The sequence below is a fragment of the Centruroides sculpturatus genome, unplaced genomic scaffold, assembly GCF_000671375.1.
Source record: "Centruroides sculpturatus isolate CEXI.00-Female unplaced genomic scaffold, Cexi_2.0 scaffold136, whole genome shotgun sequence".
NCBI lineage: Eukaryota > Metazoa > Arthropoda > Arachnida > Scorpiones > Buthidae > Centruroides > Centruroides sculpturatus.
In genome coordinates, this window is record NW_019384534.1 from 605,651 (window position 1) to 624,976 (window position 19,326).

Below are 19,326 nucleotides of genomic sequence, written 5' to 3' on the forward strand. Positions count from 1 at the left end.
AAACTTTGCCTGGATCAGCTTCCGAAATGATTGTATTCGTTAACGTTTTGCTGTGTATAATACGTAAAATCTAGAGCCATTACGCATTTTATGAATATAAAAATATAATTTGAGTAATTAATTGAATTTCTCTATATATCTAGCCAATAATGTCTTAAAAAAACGATACACATAACGGCTAGCAACTGTGTTAATAGTAACAATCGCGTATCTCTATGGATAAATTGGTGATGTAACGTTGTTGTTTATTAAAAGAGCTAACTCCAATCAAAAACTGATAATTTTTAAAATGAATATTAAAAATAATCGTAGTTAAATACGGTCATCGAACTTAGAATAACGCGCAGCAATGACAAAAATCAGCAACGAATACCGGAAGTCTGAAGCGTTAACTATTCCCCCTTCCGTTCTTTTTAAAACAGATAAATGAAAATAAATAGCCAAAACACTCTTCTAGCAACCTTTCCTTTCTATAAATAGAAGAAAGCAAGGGAATTTAAAAAAGTAATAATAAAAAAAAGGAGATACAGTCGGAGAAAACAAAGATATCGCACTTGTTATTCGCTAAGATAGAGAAGATTACTGTTTGCAAAGATAAAAAATAACACTTATCACTCGAAATTTTCCGTTTGTAGTATCATATTTTGTTACTTGAATTGGATTTCTTTATAAGAACCCATGGCATCGCCTAGTTTTTACAACAAAATGCCTTGTTTCAGTTACTGTTGTCGCGAAATCGGCTGCTCGTTGTTGCTGATTGATCCTTACAATCAAATTTTGTGGATTCAGGTGAGATTTTTAGAAAATGTATTTTTAAATTTGTGTTGAAATTTTTTGATTTAAGCACTTTTTTGGAAGCGGACATTTATGTGACGAATAACCTCCATAAACATGACACAGCCTGCTGTCAACTTGACAGAATGTATGATTCTCACAATTAAGCCTTTTAATTTTTGTGTGTGCCTCTTTGCAATACTTCTGATTATTCAATCTGTCAACTTGACAGAATGTATGATTCTCACAATTAAGCCTTTTAATTTTTGTGTGTGCCTCTTTGCAATACTTCTGATTATTCAATCTACTAAATATATTAATATTTCTCTATTATTTTTTGTATTTTAATTGGTAATTTGAATGTGAATGTTAGTGAATCTCATTGTTTTTTTCATATAAAACATGAGCAATTAGATGATCGATTTTTGGGAGTAAAAATTTTAGTTAAATTATAAAATAATTGACATTTAATGAAGAATTTTTTAAAATTTTCAGGAAAAATTTGATATTTCATGAATATATTTTTGAATAAAATGAAATTGGGTTATTGAAATTACTATACACAATTCTTATACTGTAAAATAACCCGTATTTATACATTAAAGCATCATTAACCAGTCTCATTTTATATTGCATATCCCTAACAATGGGAGACTACGAGAAAAATAACTTCTGAATTTCAGTTAAAGGTAATTAAAGAAGAATAAATCTCTTTTAGAATTTATTTAATCACTTAAAAGAATATTTAAAGTCGCTGTGTATATTTTGATTAGAGCATCCCTGCTTTTAATCATACACACACTGTAAAGTACTGTGCTAACATCAAACAGATGTGTGCATCTGTTTCATTAATTTAAGTCAAGTCTGGATTATTTCTTCAGAGTTTAGCTTGATTTAGATAAATTCTAGAATTTTTTTTCTTATATAAACTCTTATAAATGTGCTTTTTCACATGTATAAAAGCCCTGTTTAATTCCAATTGAGGTATGATAAATGCCAAGGTTGTGATTGAATGACATTTGTTTTAAGTGTCATTCCATTCTCCTGATCATTGATCTATGTCCAAAGTTGTTTGTTATGAGATATTCAAGTAATATCTAATCTGAATTCAGGTATTTTTAAGTTTCTCAGAGTTATACTTGTTATTTTTTCATTTGACTAACTCACAATTGTACATCAGTTTAGCCCCCAAAAGTTGCTGTTTTTTTCTGAGTGGCAAGTTTGGCTGTATTTACCTTTACACCCTCATTTTTAAATTTATGTGGCATTAATACAGTTTACATTGAAGAAAAGCAAAACTAAATAAAAGTTTATCTGGCAAACTAAGATTCTATTGTTAGATTTCATAATGGGGGAGAGAAAAAGAATTTAATCTTCAAGATAAATTAAAGTTTAAAGGAGGAGAATAAGAAATATATATATAAACAGAATCATATCTTGACATATTTAAGATAAATTTAGCTTTAAGAAGGGGAGTAAATTAGTTGGAAAAAGTGCATTTTATATAGGACCAAATCTGGACCTTTCTAACAGTAAGGTAAGAAGTAACTTAATTTATAATATATGGATAGTCCTTGTATAATGTATTCGAATTCTCTTTAATTCAGCTCAAGATATACATAAAATAATTCTCTACATCCATATAAGATCATGCTACATACATTATAATTCAAATTTTCACGTGAGGTTTGAACTGTTCATGCCATACTGAGCAAATGGGCTTAAATTAATCCACAGATAGTGCCCAAATCAATAGGGTATGCTAAGCTTAATCATCACCCACATTAGAGCTATTGATACATATTTGACAAGTTTAACAGCATGTCACTGAGACCAACATCAAATTAAACAATAAACCTGTGCCAAACTTTGTACCCGAGATCATCTATGGAACAAATCATTCTATGGATGGTTCAAATGGCACAGGAAAATTGTGTAATAAGAGAAATTGCAACTATTATGATATTTTATTCTATTTTTTTCTTTCTTTCTTTCTAGAATAAAGGGGTGAAGGTGCCAAAACCCGTATCCATCGGACCCAGTTCTTTCATACCAACCAAAGAGGTAAGAATCTTTCGACCGTTCACAAAACTCGCCATTTATAACGTTTTGCAATGAGTTGGTCACATCAGAGCTTAACCGTTTATAAAGCAAAAGCGGGTCTAAATCATCGGCAATGCGAAGTATTGTTTTCGTTTTCGTGCCACGAATACCACCTCATCGCGTGCCAATACTTTGTTATTCTGTCGGAGGACCTCGGAATTCTAAACGGCACCAAAATTCTACCAGGATTTAGATTCTGGCCAAATTCTTTTCGATGTTTTTACCAATAGCGTTGAAAATTGACGGTTAGGAGGGGGGTAAAAAGAGCAAAGATCCAAAAGCTAACCGTTCGGTCGACGTCGTTTCTATCCCCGGATTCGTTAAGTTGCCAAAAACGTCAAGAATAGCCCAGTAGAAAACAAGCTGGCTTTTCTCGGTCGCTTGTTATCCGGATAAGACTTAGTAAATGGCGAGAAAACAAACCGAGGTAGCGCCCCATTTTTTGTCATTTAAGACCATACAACGAGCTGCCGAGACTAGAAATTAATGTCATATTCTTTCTTTTGTCAGGTGCTGTCGCCCTACTCGGACAACCCCGAAGTAAGTAGTAACAATTTTCGTTAATAGGTGGCGATGTAGTGTTAAGCGTTGATCTCCCTCTTTAATATGACACCCATTTGTTTATCCGGTGCAACGCCGACTTCCGGTCGAGCTTGTTTATTAATTTAAAGCTACACAAAAATGTAGTTGTTCTTCCTCCCCTCTTCGTGGATTCATAGCATATTTCTCGGGCCTGGTAAACAATTTCAAGGATAAATGCGTGAAATTAAATGCCCCTCTTAACGTTTATAAATCGTGGATATTCCGGGTCGTTGCGGGGGATGTAAAACTAGCGCTCGCTTCGCGTAAGTTTCCACCCCCTCGTCTTTAGATACAAGTAAGTAATTGGCTAGAAAACAATCAACATCGCGATGACGTTTGGCAGATAACGCTTCGTTTAAGTGGTTCTAAAACGGTCTCCTGAGGGGAGGAAAAAAGAAATTAGTTCCGTTTTCGGCTGCCGGGTGGCGTTTTACCAGTGTGCCACTCCGACTATCAATGTAGCATCAGCCAATACGCGTTGACGTTTCGGATACTCGCGAGCAACGTGTTTGTATGTCTAAATAAGTATAAAAATGTAAAATAATGCAGTAAACTGGATTGTAAACAGCGTAAAATTTGAGGATCAATTAATTCGTGGACATTTCTATTCGGTAACAGGTGATGGGATAGAAAGTGAGAGTTGTTTCGGTCAAGGTCGTGCGAACTTCGATAGTATCAGTTTTGTTTTTTGGCTGAAATTCCCATCAATTTTACATTTTTTTTCTAGTCTTAAATATTTCTGCCCTGAAAAATTTTCTATTGCTGATTTCCAGAGGAACAAAACATTCCATTTTTTTCCCTTTGTCTGCTCCGAGTTTGGTATTGTAGAACTTTTTATGGTCCCGAAATAATTTGTAATGAATATAAATCCCCAAAAAATCTTTCTTATAAGTCTGATAACAGTTCCATACGTTATTGAAGCAGTGAAAAGAACTGTGTTTATCAAATGATGGCAAAAAAAGAGGATAGAAGACACGTTCCTGTCGTCATTTCATTAATTGTTTTAGCTGTATTCTTATGGAAATTTCATCAGTTTACAAGATGGTGTTAGAGTCAGGGATTCAGTTTTCTTTCGTTTGTGGTGGTGTTTCGCGAAGAAAATTGAAAATTTCAATAAAATGTGTGAAATTACTTAAAAATTTGTCAATTTCGATCGAAAATAATATTGTAATTTGGCAAGATTCGATTTTTGCAAGCGTTTAAGTGCAAAAACCGAGTCTGATGCAATGTCGAACCTTGTTGCAATATTGATTCTAGAGTTTCGTGTACCTTCTTCTATATATAAAATTCACGTTCTCAGTTCATAATTAGAAATCTTCTGAATGGATTTTAGAAAAAAATGTATCATTAGTTGTTGCATTAAATTTACTTTAAAAACTATTTTTGTTAACAGAAGAGCAATGATGATTGCCTTAAAAAATTAAGTTATTTTGGGCTAGAGTATTTTCGACTACGACATTCATTTTGTGGAGAATCGAGCTATTTAACGTATGCAACTGACGGCACGTGTCATTTTGGAGGCTAACTTCTATGTTGTTTACTATAGAAATTTAAGCTTATCGTTTGTCTAGCATCTGTGCCGATTCTTCTTTTGGAAAGATGCCATTTAGGGGGTTCTAACTCCTGTTAAAGTGAAGAAAATCGACCAATGAAAAATGGAATAAGAAAAGCTGCTGTAACTTCGCTCCAAAAGACACGAAAAATTTGATTTCTGCTTGTGTGAATCATCAACATGTCCTTGGAATCAGCAGGTTATCCAAGTGGGACTTTGTAAATGAGTTCTAGAGTTTAATCGTCGATTTGTTTTCGTATACATCAACAATGGTGATTTATTTGCTCAATATTGATAGCAAAATATTGCAAAATGTCGACTGCAATTAGTATACTGTATATAGAATAGATTATAAAGTATATTTTGGCAATGCATTATTTGAGATTCTCGCTACTATTTGGGAAGACAAGGCAGCTATATCTAAGGCCCATAAGCCTTACATACGGGGTCTTGACTTTCGCGTGTTTATAAATTGCACAGATTAGACAAGAGACCTCATTTTATCGCTCTGGGGGTCCCGAAATCGAATTCAAGCGAGCAATCCCGTAATTTTTTGGAATGGTCTGCCCCAGATACGTCGAGGACCACTCTGTCCATTGTGGGCATGCCAAATCCATGATGGATGTGATTAAAAAGGCCCTCTTAATTCTCATAGAGCAGAGCCAAAAATGATTATAAGAGTCCCTTGTTTCTAGTTATTTGCAAGAGGCATAAGGAAACATTTTAAGATTAAAGTATGAAATTCAGACAATTTAAATATTTGATAAAAATTAAATTAAATTTCGGTTTATGTATACATTTGTATGGAAATTTGCATAGTTTAGACTACTCTTGATCCTGGGTCCTTCGTTTTAGAGAAGTAATTCAATGGTAGATTGATTTTATTATTAAAATATTTAGAATTAAAACGTTTTTAATGTGAAAATAATTACAGAAGAATACTTCATTAGGGAATTATTTTTTAAATCGCAATTTGATTCGTGTTATCGAACTTTATTAGTGAGTAGTTTTAGTTACTAAGGTGACAGTAACGGTATACTAGATCAATAAGGATTCCCTATAAAACATCAGTAAGCTCTTTTCAAAGCTAATAATAATATTTTTGATGATAAAAATCATCTGATTTGCCGTATGTTTCTTGTCAGAATAAAAATGGAACCTCTTCTTGCAACCTGATTTTTTTTATTTATATTTCAATTAGTCTGATTACTGTCTATAATATCGTTTATATATTATATATATTCACAAAATTCTTTTATAAATAATTGCATTTTACGAACGGATGAGGTATTATTGAAAATGTTGGACGCATCTATAAGAAAATAATTTAATCATTTATAAGATTTGATGATTCAGCTGCTTTGTATGAATGTTCTTAGAATCTAAATTTATCCTTAACATTCAGTTCGTTCGGTATTGATTTTACATAAGCTGCAATAACAAATTTATCAAACAGATTCAGCTACTTTTCATCAATGTAGTAGATGCCAGATGACGTTTTCTTCTTTATGAAAGACTTTTAAAATATTATAGAAATTCCTTCCAAAAACTTGAAATAAATTCCTCAAATAAGTTAATTCGGATGATGATAAAAGATAAAATGCTTAGTTCTGATCGTATTATATGTAAATGTGTACCAATAACGTGACATATTCAGAAATAGATGCGTATAATATGCGATAAAGCAGTGATATTTCGCTTCACTAAGGCAATTTTTCTCATGAAATTATTAATAAATTAAAAAATACGTGAACTAAATCACAATCTACCAGGCTCTGAAGTGATTCAGAACTTATGTATGTCCTATTGCAATTTTCTGTCAGCGTTGTAATTAGCTTATCAATTCATTTTTTTCTAAAAAAAAGAATTTCTTTGTTTAAAATGTTCGATATTATAATTTATAAAATCTTATTTTTCATGGTCAAAACGGCGATGTTTGGATANATTTCATAAATTATTCAACAAGCTTGCTTTCATTTAACTTAACCTTGTAGAAAAAATAATAATAAAAGCAGAATTGGATGATGATTCATCTTTATGTTCAGTATGGAACCATAAATAGATGTGCAATCTATTTATCATAATAATAAGCTCCGTAAATTTACGCTTTGTTGTTTGATGAGTCATTTATCGGTTAGCCTCAATTATAATCGTTATACATTGGTAGATAGCACATATATACTGTATGTATAACACATTTAGATCGTATATTATTGCCTGTATTTTAATTAAAATGAGAAATTTTTAATAAGTTAACCTTGCCTAGAGGCAAGAGAATGAAGTTTGGAATCTTGAGTTCTCAGGAAATTGCAATAAGTAAACAAAAATAATAATTTAACAAACTATATTTAAGCTTATATCTTATATTTTGGATGACCATTAATATTTTAGTAAGCAATCATATGAAGGAGCAAAATTTGATGTATTTATATATAAATTCTTGTTTGTTTTTCCTCTGTATATCTGAATTCACATTATTTCTATATAACGTTATTTTCTTGTAGAAAAATATTTAAATGGATAAAGTTGAAATGAAGGAATATTTTGAAAGATTAATGATCATAAGCTACATACGTCAAATGATAATTATTATGATTACGAAAGGAAATCATTAAATATCATGTTGTATATGCACATATATGCAACACTAATTTAACAAATATAATGGTTATCTTTTGATAAATTTCATAATTTATTTTACTAAATGAGTTTAATTATTTTACATATTATAATTTATAACACGCAATTAAATCTTGTGAAGAAATTAATAAATTTCATATCATATTTTCTTCAATTATTTAAATTGTATTTTACTTTAAACTAAATTATAAAATATTGAGTAAAAATAAAAATTTGAAATGTAGTCAGAGGAATATAAATCGTTGGAATTTAAAAAGTTTAAAATAAAGTATTGCCATTGGAAAGAAGATAGATGAAGAATAGAGTAGTTAATGAAGCATATTCACATGTGAAGTATGGGCTATATAAATTTATATGTTGGTAGCCTTGATATAGGTTCAATAAGGAATTGAACTCCTGGGATAAACAATTTGACAAAACGTGCATCTACCGTGACTGCTGTACTTGTATTACCGTAAAGATTAAACGATTAGAGGAAAAAAAACTAGTTTTATATATCATTGTTAACGTCGCGATAAACTATCTACAACTTGTACTTAATATTTCATAATCTTTTAAAAAAGGAAAGCTCAATTTTCATCATAAAATCTTCTTTATTCTCACCGAATCACATAATGTACTTATATATAGCGTATATTTGATCTAAAAATTATCTCATATATCACGGGTCATTAATTATATTTATGTGAAATCAATATAAAAAATATAATCAAAAAAATGAAATAAAGTATTAAAAATTTTAATTTACTAATGAAATGAATTAGTTTAGAATTCGTTGAAAAATATAAGATAGATGTACATACACCGTTACATTTTATTAAAAGTTATTATTAATGAAGAAAATTAACGATTAAAAATAAAGAAAGATAAGACTAATGGATTTTCATTTATCTTCTACAATGTTCACGTTTATAATTAATTAAATTTTATAAAAGATCAATAAATATTTTTGTACGAATCGATCGCGATTGTTGATGACTAATAACACGGTACAAGGCACCCTAACAAAGAAGAGAGTAAAATACAAGTTAAACTAGACACGTGCGAGTTTCGAGTAATATACACGCGCTAAATAAGCATCTGGAGTATCATCTGATAGAGTAATAATTAGATAAAAATACTCACCATCCATTTTGACCATACCCAAAATAAGAAGACACGTGACACATTGAAAAGTGGTCTTATATATCTGCTTTGTCATCACTAGTTTTGCGTAGAGCTGAAGAGGTAATTATCTTACAGAATTAGCACAGTTGTTCCTTTAACAATATTTTTGTGACATTTGAAGATGATCAGTGAAGGATCAGCAACCACGCTAGACAACGTGGATGGAAGAGCAAAGCAACCATAGTGGAGTGTTGACCGTGAAGCCAGACGTAGTGATCTGGTCGTAAGAATCATCCCATACTCTGACTGGTGTTTCATTGATCGAACTGTCTGAGTCATGTCCACTATTACTAAGGGGTGTACTGTACAGGCTCCAATCAACACCAACGTATAACGCTTTTATACATTCGCCAACAATGATGAATTTGTTTAAGCGTGCTTAATGCATATTAATATGGAATTTTTCTATTCAGTACATCTTCGTTCTATAAACATTTATACCTGGTTATTATAATTTATAAAATCTTATTTTTCATGGTCAAAACGGCGATGTTTGGATAATTTCTCACACAGTATAATGCGCTAAATCGCGTAACCACACCCGTCACGAACTTGCAAATAATTCATATCTGAACCATATGATAAATAGAAGTTTCCGAACTACGCGACCTTCACGTTTTACGATTTCTATCTGAAGATTTCTAGAAAGACAATTTGTATGCGTTAATATAACCCAAAAGCAGCAAGATTGTAGCATATATTTAGAATTATAGTACATTTTATACGTTCATTTGTCGAGATGTTAAAGTTTACGAGACGAACGGATGCTGGATTGTAATTTATCATGAAGCATTAAGAAATGGTAAAATTAGATAATTCTTTATTCATTTTTCGAAGTTCAGAAGAAGAATTGAAGATTTAAAATGATGATTTAAGTGAAAAAATATCGATTTTTCTCCCGTGAAAATGGATTTAAAAATGCTTAAATATGTTAAGGTTTAAATTAAAAATATATTTCATAATTTAGCAACATTGACGAATAGTTTTCTTAGGCGAAAATGAAAATTTACGAAGAAAACTACATTGATTCTCTTAACTAATCTCTGAAACGTCGTAGTATACGTCAAAATTTCACAATAATCCGAACTAGACGATAAAAATCTCAAGTTTAGATACACTTAATGTGTGTAAAATTTATCAGATAAACACACGTTTAGAAGAAGAGGGAGAAACCCTTTTAATCTGTTAATCCGATAAGTTCTTTGTCACTCGAGCTGCAATCGAGTTTTGCAATTTTACTTGTTACATTGTCTACGCGTTAACCATACTAATTGGAATAAATTAAAATGTAGACAGATGCATTGTTCCAAACCCGTTAAGGTTCTATGCACCGAATTGGACCTATTCCCTTTTGGCACACGACAGAGTATATTCATGCTTGCACCTCTTTGAAATTTACTAATGCTCTCCCGCTGGATGATGCAACCTTGGCATACATCTGCCAAGAAAACCTGCTTTGGATCCACCTTCATTCGTTTACATTGTATATGACATACCCCTTTGTAATTTGAAAATTTCTACATTGTTTCAGTTAGATTAATGAATTTCGCTTGAACTTCTCTGGAATTCTTCAAGATTTAATGTCGAACTATCGGAGGAAATTTTGTTTGCTGCATAAATATTGATAAATTGTTTATAAAAGTAAATAATCAGTCAATTTATCGATGATCTTTAGTAAATATTTTTAAAAATTGATAGAAAATTACTTTAAAAAATTTATTTATTACGTTAGTTCCTACGTCAACGATATATATTTTTTTATTTCACTAATGCAATGAATTGCTCAAGTTTCATTGAAGATAACATATTTCGTAATGCTTAATCAGTGCTTTTATCAGGAAATTACTTAATCTCAATTACTGAATTTTGTTAATTTTCAATTGATTAAACTCGATTATTTTATTACCGTAACATAACTGATACTGATAAATTTCTTTTGTGAATAATGAATTTGGGGTTGTGTGTTAATTTCAGCCATATTATACGTTGCCTTCTGATATCTTTATCAATTTATCTTGACTTATTTATTTAAATGAGTCAAGTTTTATCGTGATAAATTGTGTCAAAAGGCAAATTTAGAGTGTTTATTCGTGACCATTTTTAGCGAAATTTTGAATTATTCTCTGCTTATCAAATTTACTCAATTTCATAAGCACGGATGAAGATGCTAGCTCATTTGGCTCGGATCCTGCGCGTAAAGAATTCTAAAATTTAGTGTTTTATGTAAAAAATATGAAAATAAACTTTTATTATTTTTAATGGATTTAGAGGGAAGTGGGCCTCGCATTTATAATACGTTGGCCCCATTTCATCCCTCTCGGGCCCTACACATTGCGTTAATGAAAATTTTGATGATAAATATATTTATTTCGCTTTGTTACTCTGAAAGCAAATTTTAGCAAATTTATCAGAGAATTTTAATCATAAATAATGAATGAATTCTACGAATAATTTCTAATTTCTTTTCTCAGAATTGTTAATTTTGCTTATTCTTACGAAAGAAGTTTAGACGTCCAAAGAAACTTTATCAGAAAATAAAATATCGGAATTTTCTTAATTATTCCCTACAGGATATTGTTGAGAGCATCTACAAGAGAACAGTTTAGATTAATTTGAATACAGGAGTACATTTCCTTGCATAAAATTAAGTTTTCTAAGAAGTTCAAGGAGAGTTAGAACGTTTCTTTATTACAAAGGAGTGAGACAGGCTTCTGCATTTGGAAAAGAAAACAACAAACTAGTTTCTAACAAAAGAAAATATAAGAGTTATGATACAATTTGCTCCATTGAGAAGAAGCGCAAGTTTTCATGATGCATACAAAATCAACCAGAAAAAATATGAATGACATGTGGCTTGTAAGCGGCTTCAATACATAAAGAAACGGTTCCAAACACTTTCTATTGTTATAAATATTAAAGTTGGAGAGATAACGTAGTTGTCAAGGGCGAGATTAGTATCAAAAGCAACTTACAGTAGTGATATTTTATAATAAAATAGGTCGTTAATGACACGATATTACTGTATAGAAACAGATCATTGAGGCGAAATCAGATCGCAGAAACTAAATAAATAAAATCTTAAGTGGTTTCGTCTACCAGTTTTCGTTATCAGATCGTATAATGAAAGATTTAAATAATTTTCCAGCTACTTCACAGACAATCAAATATACTTAAGCATTATCACACAGAGCAATAAGATACTCGAGTGATAAATCAATATTTAGATCAGTTGTTCATTTTGTTGATATCGAGTTGAATTTATCAATTCTTATTCTGTTGCCCGCTTTGATATTCACATCCTGTTCTAGTTTCTATGTAGATCTTATTGCCTTCTCGTATGTAGTAGTGATACCGTGCAATATTGAATGCCCTGTGTTATAATTTCCAAACCATAATCAAGATCAGTAGTAGTAATGATGACTCTAGGTGATAAGTTAACCTTTTTGTTCGCTTTGGATTTGGCCCAAGATCACTAATTTAACAAAAAACAAAGCGGGATTAGGTCCAAATAGAATCAAATTTAATTTTTTATTCTTAACTGTGTAATAAAACCATAAATATGCGGATAATCACGAAAATGAACATTGTTGAGTTGCTCCATGAGTGCTGCGATGTGCTTGACCAGCAGAATCATTAGAATTTTTCATTGATCTTAGGATTAACGGAACAAATGTAAAAATTCTCTTGAAATTCTTGAATTCTGTGCATGAATTTTGGCTTTAAACAAAAATAACATATTGCATCATGTATTGAGGGTGGTGTTGCTTGCATAGTATTTCTATCAGTGATGCAACATGATGCTGCTTCGAAAAAAAAATCTGTTACTATCTTCTAAATAAAAATAGTAACCGATTTTTTCTTTCCTATCTTTAGAATTAATTGCATGATTTCTGTACGTAGACATTTTAACGATTTATTAATATTTATTTTTAGAAATTTTCGTATTCGATTAAAGAACGTGTTGTAAAGAAATTAATGGATTGGAGATCAGCTGAGTACCCTGACATTTTTAAAGACCAATAGTTATTTTATTGAATTTATCTAAAAATATTTAAAGTTTAAACTCTGCTGGTGTCTATTTTGCTCAGTTTTCTTCGTGCCTTATGCCTAAATAAGGGTCAGTTTCCCATAGAAAGGCATCCCCTTTGGTAGATCACTCACACGTTGCATTGACTGAGCCATTAAATCCAATCCAATCCAATTCTCAGTGCTTACTGCTGTTGAGGACCTGGAATCGAATCCGGGCGAGCAACTCCCCAGGAATGCCCAATTTTCATGGGTTATTCGTTTGTAAAATACTTCGTCATCACAAAGGCGCATGGTTCAAATTCGATTTTTACTCATCAGTCTTTTCGTGGATCCTTGCTCTTTCCTATCCTTCACTCGTCCGTCAGGTTGAATGGTTTCATTGCAAGACAGAATGTCCATTTCGAACTAATCTCAGGTTTCCCGTAATGGAAACCATGGGCTGAAGAATCTCATCAGAAGAGGCAAATAGTCTAAATTCTCAAAAAAAAGAAAAAGAAAAAAAGAGAGAGAGAGAAATACAGTATATGGAAAATTTTGAATGATATTGTATTGTAAATTCGTAGACTAGTTTTGTGGCCTTGCAACTTGATTACTTCTTTGGTTGAATGAGATTCAAAGTGTCTTTTACATGTAAAAATATAAATTTTCATACGTGAAGGACACAAGATTCGTCTAAAAGAAAATTGTAAAAATTGATTTAAATATATTTAATCATTAATCTTCAGAAATTCTTTAATAATTTTTGCGTAGTTAAACAACAATTTACCAATTTCATTTTATTTATGTAACATTTCTTATCAGCAATGTTGTGTGTTTGAGAAATTATTAAAGTAGTCGAAAAGATAAGCAATAAAAATCGAAACAAGGTTAGGCCATTGTTTCAGAAATGAGAGTAAAGTCAGCGCAACGACATGATACGAAATTGTTCTGGCACGATTGTATTTGTTTATAATGAATTTATTTATTTATTTATTCTGTTTTGGAATGATTTAAAATGATTAAAACTAAATTATTTTGATTTCAATAAAGTAATTACATTTAAGGATTTATAGTAGCATTAACATTCGTATTATAATGAAAAACAGCGATTATATAAATATTTTCATCCGGACAGAATGGATTTTGCGTTATTGACCCCTGTTTAGCGCAAGATTTTATATTATGCGAGATGAAAGTCATGCTGACAATGCTGCTAATTTTTATTTTTCCATAAATATTATTTGGCAACGTTAAAATCTTTTGTGTAATGATCTTTACGCTCGTTGTATTTTCTTTCTTTTAATATAAAAGTTAAATCATAAATATTAATTTTATAAATACAGTATACTTTTCAATTTATAACTGATTTAGAATTGGGTTTTACTATTGTTTTTAAGTGTCTTGAAGGATTTCTAATCGCGCCGCGTAACATTATTCTATAATTATATTTTTCTTCATGAAAAAGCGAAAAATGGCGTGAAATTATATTTAAAATATATATTAGAAAAGCGCTGGATGTATGGGCCTCGTGGAGATGGAGATCTGATGCGATCCCCGATCCCCATACTGTTATGTACCCCATAAACTACCAAGAATTATAAAGGTCAGGCATGCATGATTACTCCTTTGAGAATTAACCTAAAGAATATGGCCGATTCTACTCAGGTGGTCGGTACAGTTCGCCGAAACTGTTAAATTTTCTCCCCCACACATCCAGGAATGACTCAAAATCAGGCATGCATGGTTACTCCTTTGAGGATTAACCCATGGTGGTATAGCAGCCTTAATTAGGATGACGCCTTAATTACCTGGGCTTTTCAGCCATTTAATATTTTTGTTTAGTATCAATTGGTGCATCTAGATGGCAAGCAATTAAGTAAGCGAGCCAATGGCATATTATTAAAACTTGTAATTAAAATGGCGAATTATGAATTCATTTTCTAGGCAACTTGTAACTTATAACTATAAAATAAGAATTGTATTTGTACGTGTATAAACATATGACTATGAAATTTGTAAACGATCACGTGTTAAAATAGATTTAGCGCCACGTGCAAGGGAAATGCACATATACCTGGTAATATCAGAAATTACTAATAAATTACATACTAAAAATGGTTCATTCGGCATAATATAACCAGTTTGGACATTTTTATTCATTCATTTTTATAGCTATCGTTGCAGAATAATCGGATGTTTAAGTACTGATTCCAAGGTTATTTGGGTGTCCCAGTAACCCAGGAAATTTTTAAGTGTCGTCGTGGACTCGCAATTTTTAGCTTCAAACTTGATAAAACTAAAAAAAAATCTATATAAAAGTATTAAGAAAAATCTCTGTTTTTTTATAAGTCTTATAACTTGTATTTTTGTTAGAACTTCCTCCATCAGTACAGTTACTACGCCAAGTATATGATGATATATATATCATCATATACTTGGCGTAGTAACTGTAGCAGTATATAGGAGAGGATAGGGAATTTCGAATAATAATAATACTTAAACTGGGTGTAAAGTTTAAAATATTCTTATAAAATTGTAAATATTTTAATCACTTTCTGTCACACAAGAAGATTTTTATCCAAAAAAGTCACTTTCTATCTATCAATTACTGGTTACGCGCGTAGAAATGTTATACCGGTTTTAATAATGTTATAATTAATTTTAATAAATATTTCTCAGTATTATTAAGGTGTACAGTTTCTGGATTAATTCGCAAAATTCGATTGTGCAAATAATTGATAATTTGCAGGGAAAAAAGTGTCCAGTTACATCGCGAAAGTAGAAGGGAATAAAGTTTAGCGATTTGACTGAATGGAAATTAATTCGTTTACCCTACAGAAAAATGTGTGAATAAATCCAATTCTTTAAATTCACTATTTTTCATCACAGGTATCAATTTTCGGCAGTGAATGAAGTGTTTTTTAAAGAGCTTCAGAGTTTCTTCTATACATTGATTTTGTGTAAGACTCCATTCATTCTCTTATTGCATATCGGCGCTTACGTCGATAGGGGGTTGCAAAATTGCGCGTGGGTTTAACGACATTTTTACCAATTAAAAATAAACCTTACACCGTTAGATGTAAATAAAAATATAGGAAATATACTTAATTGGAAAGGGTTATCATTAACCTGTCTCTATTTTGTAACTAGATCAAAGTAATGGTTTTTTGAACGTTTATGTGTAATGCATGAATGAAATTAGCCATAAAAAAAGGTGGCTAATAAGGAAAATTTTCACCTCAACGTAAGGTTAGCATCTCTATTTTTAATGCAACTATAAAATATAATTAATATAATATAGAATTTATTATTATTAACTGGAAAATTTAATTGGTTTACGCGCCCGAAATCGGCATTCGGATCGGTTTTCCTCTATCATGATGGGTCTTGTTTGGTGATTTTTGATTGTTACGCTATCGAGGGGGGTAGGAAACTAGTTTCTCGAATGATTCACCTCGTTGTTTATCGCAGAAGGAGCGGAATTTATAGATAACGAGGTGTTTTAAATCTAGAAAGTAATTGTGATTGAATGTAGACGTTTTGAGTTTCTCGACACCTACTTTAAAGCGTTAACAATCGGAGAAGAGAGTAAAAAAAGTAACAAAAAAGGTCGACCTATAATTAGATTAGTCAAGGATCACACAAGGTACTGTGCTGCTGCCATAGTTTTCAGTTGGCGACCCGAAAAAAAAAGTTTATATACGGAGCTATCTCCTCCACTTCCCCTTACTGATATTTAAAATCCAGGATAGATAGAAGGGGTCTTAGTCAGCAAAGAAGCTATCACCTTATTCAAGTCGGGCACTCCCTATTTTCCCTACCCCCGAGCACTGGCGCGGGTCGATAGCCAGCGTGTGTGACGGTCGCAGTCCACTTTAGACGGGTGGGAGGAACCCCCGAATTAATCGTCGAGTAGGGTCGCGGATCGGATTAGAACGGGTGCCGCATCCTCGCGTAAAAAGGGAAATTTATGGAATTCTCCAACCGAAAATAAGGGAAACGGGAGAGGGGTCGACGGTTCTGGTGTAGGTGAGACGGTAGCGACAAGCACGTCCCAGTTTAGTCGTTTTACCTAGTGACAGATGACGTCTTTCACCGTGGCAAGGGCGTCGACCACCACCCGCTCCAGCTGCAGTTTTCGTCACGCGGATGGCGATTATCCGGCCGGATAATCTCGCCAGAGGATTTATGCCACTTTTATCTACTTAAATCGGCGGATAAGGGCCACGTCCGCAATAGAGGGGTAGTAGAAAAATCCCCATTGCGGGAAGACGGTCGGCATCCGTAGGTTTTGCCATGCGCGAGGACGGTTCTTAACCCCGTCGCTTGCCAAAACGGTGGTTCCGGAAGTTCGATACTTCGGAAGGTGACCCGGACGTCTCGCCTCGCCCCCCTCCTATGAGACCTCGCGTCCGGTTTAACCCTTGACCCACATCGGCACGGCGTCCGTCGAAGAAAGGTCGGCCCGGTGGAACTTGAACCCGGTTACCGAATCGTCCTCCCGATGCGATAAACAAAAGTAGGATCTTCGAAAGGGAGAAGTCGGCACCTCCTAGCAACAAGCGGCACTCGCGCCATTGGTAGTTGTAGGTGCTGCCAACCGTTACCTCATTGGTCGAACGGGCGGTCGGCAACAGTCGCTGTTACCTACCACCACCGAGATTTTTGACCTACCGAGCTACCAGTCGATCGCGGGCACCCGGAACTACCTCACTCACGTCTCGCGTGTTCTCGCGTGCGACGAGAGAAATTTTCAACTCTCGCTTCTCGTGCGAATGCACGCTCGCCAACGCGCAATCCGACTGTTTTCTTAAAAATTTCCGACTCCGACAGTCGTCCGATCTTCGCCCACCCCCCGGATGGCCTCACGGGTGACGCAATCGCCCAACCCCGTTTTGACAGCTCGCCCTTCCTCCCCTCCACTCGAAAGTGGATCCGTCGTGACACCGCGGAGGACGTCGGCGCCACCGAACTCTCCCATTGGTCGACTCTCCACGTCTGACGTCAGCTGGTCTGTCAGCTGTTGTTAGGCCGTCGGACGTAATCGTTCGTGTCTTATCTCGCTTCGTGTTTCGATCAGGAATGGTTCGACTTTCGTCTTCGCTCCTCGTCTAGATCTTCCCTAAAGTTCTACGACGATTCTGGCATTACGGCCCGACTACGTATGATTGTGGAAGCCGTAGAAAACCGCACTAAGAGGAACGACGGCATGGGACAGATAGGTGACAAGAATGTAAGTGCGTGTGTCTGTCCGTCTATCTCTCTCTCGCTCCTGCTTCTCCTCCCGTTCGCCATCCGACCTAGCAACAAGGCTCTTAGCCGATTGGCTGTAACGATGCATTGCCCGTTTCCCGTACTGTCTTTGGTAGGTAAGACCCACTGACCGATGATACTAATTCTCAAAGTGATCCTCGACCCTCGAGATGTGTCCGGGGGGGTGCGTGCATGTCGCGGCACGTTCCCTTTGCCGCTATTTCTTTCGCTTGTTAATCACGCCGGTTGGCTTTAGCGGAGGGGGGGTTAGATCGTGCTCCGTTCGAATCGAATCGTGCCGTTTTGCCATCGTGATGGACTTTTGTGTTTTTCCAGGAGGAATCCTTACTTTGCTACCTTTTTACTACCTTTACTAAATCGATATCCCACCCGAACCGCTGCCGTTCCATCACTATGACTCGTTCATTTATTACCCCCTCGTTCGGGGTTTAAATTTAGAACCGTACTTTCTGAATTTCCTACGTTAGAATTCATTCTGGGAAGAGAGTAGTGCGTTGTTTTATAATTTTATCAAAGATGCTAGAGATCCAGGATGGTGATCGAGTGCTCAGACTGCATCATCCTATGTCAAGAACTTGTACAGTATATGTTCTATTCTTCCGTAAACTATGATACAAAAAATGTTTTCTAGAGAGGGCTCAGAGAGATGGGACGTGTCTGGTTTTGCTTCGGAGAAGGGTTAGACTTTTATGTTAGATTCCGTAATTTTATGGCATTTTTCAAGGTCTGCGAAGGTAATGTCTTGTTGCTAGGAAGATATTGTTCGCGGAGAGACTCGTGTCCGTCGAAACGTGGAATTCGGCAAGGTGTCTCGGGTTTAGTCTCTGCAGGTTTGAATTGCATCATCCTTGCTAATAAACATTGTCATATAAAAAAAATGCTTAGGTAAAACTTACAAGTTTTACCTAACATTGTAGTGAAGTTTGGTTGTTGGAAAAAATGTTTACATAAAAAATATTAAGTTGGAAAAACTGTCTGTTGTATGATGAAATCTGTATGAGTAAGACCTAAAAATTGCTTGAATTTTTGTTAAGGAATTGTGTGTAAAATACCTTTTTTGCACTCATTTAGCACAGCTGCGATAACGGCAATAATTATTTTTAGCATGTTCTCATACATTGTTTTAAACCACTCCAGATAAGTCATCTGAAATTTATTATGCTGATGATTCAGACAGGATTATTTGTCTATTAATTACATCATATAAATTTCATTTTAATGAACTT

General features: G+C 33.7%; 1 protein-coding gene across 2 annotated transcripts in view; it reads left to right on the forward strand.

Moving 5' to 3' along the window:
• LOC111623134 (sestrin-3-like) overlaps window positions 1–19,326 on the forward strand; it is a 76,381-nt gene that overhangs the window by 42,678 nt on the left and 14,377 nt on the right. For both annotated transcript variants that reach the window (XM_023365616.1, XM_023365617.1), the window contains 2 exons: window positions 2,773–2,838; window positions 3,388–3,417. In XM_023365616.1, coding sequence (XP_023221384.1) covers window positions 2,773–2,838; window positions 3,388–3,417 — 96 coding nt within the window. The remainder of the gene's footprint in view (window positions 1–2,772; window positions 2,839–3,387; window positions 3,418–19,326) is intronic.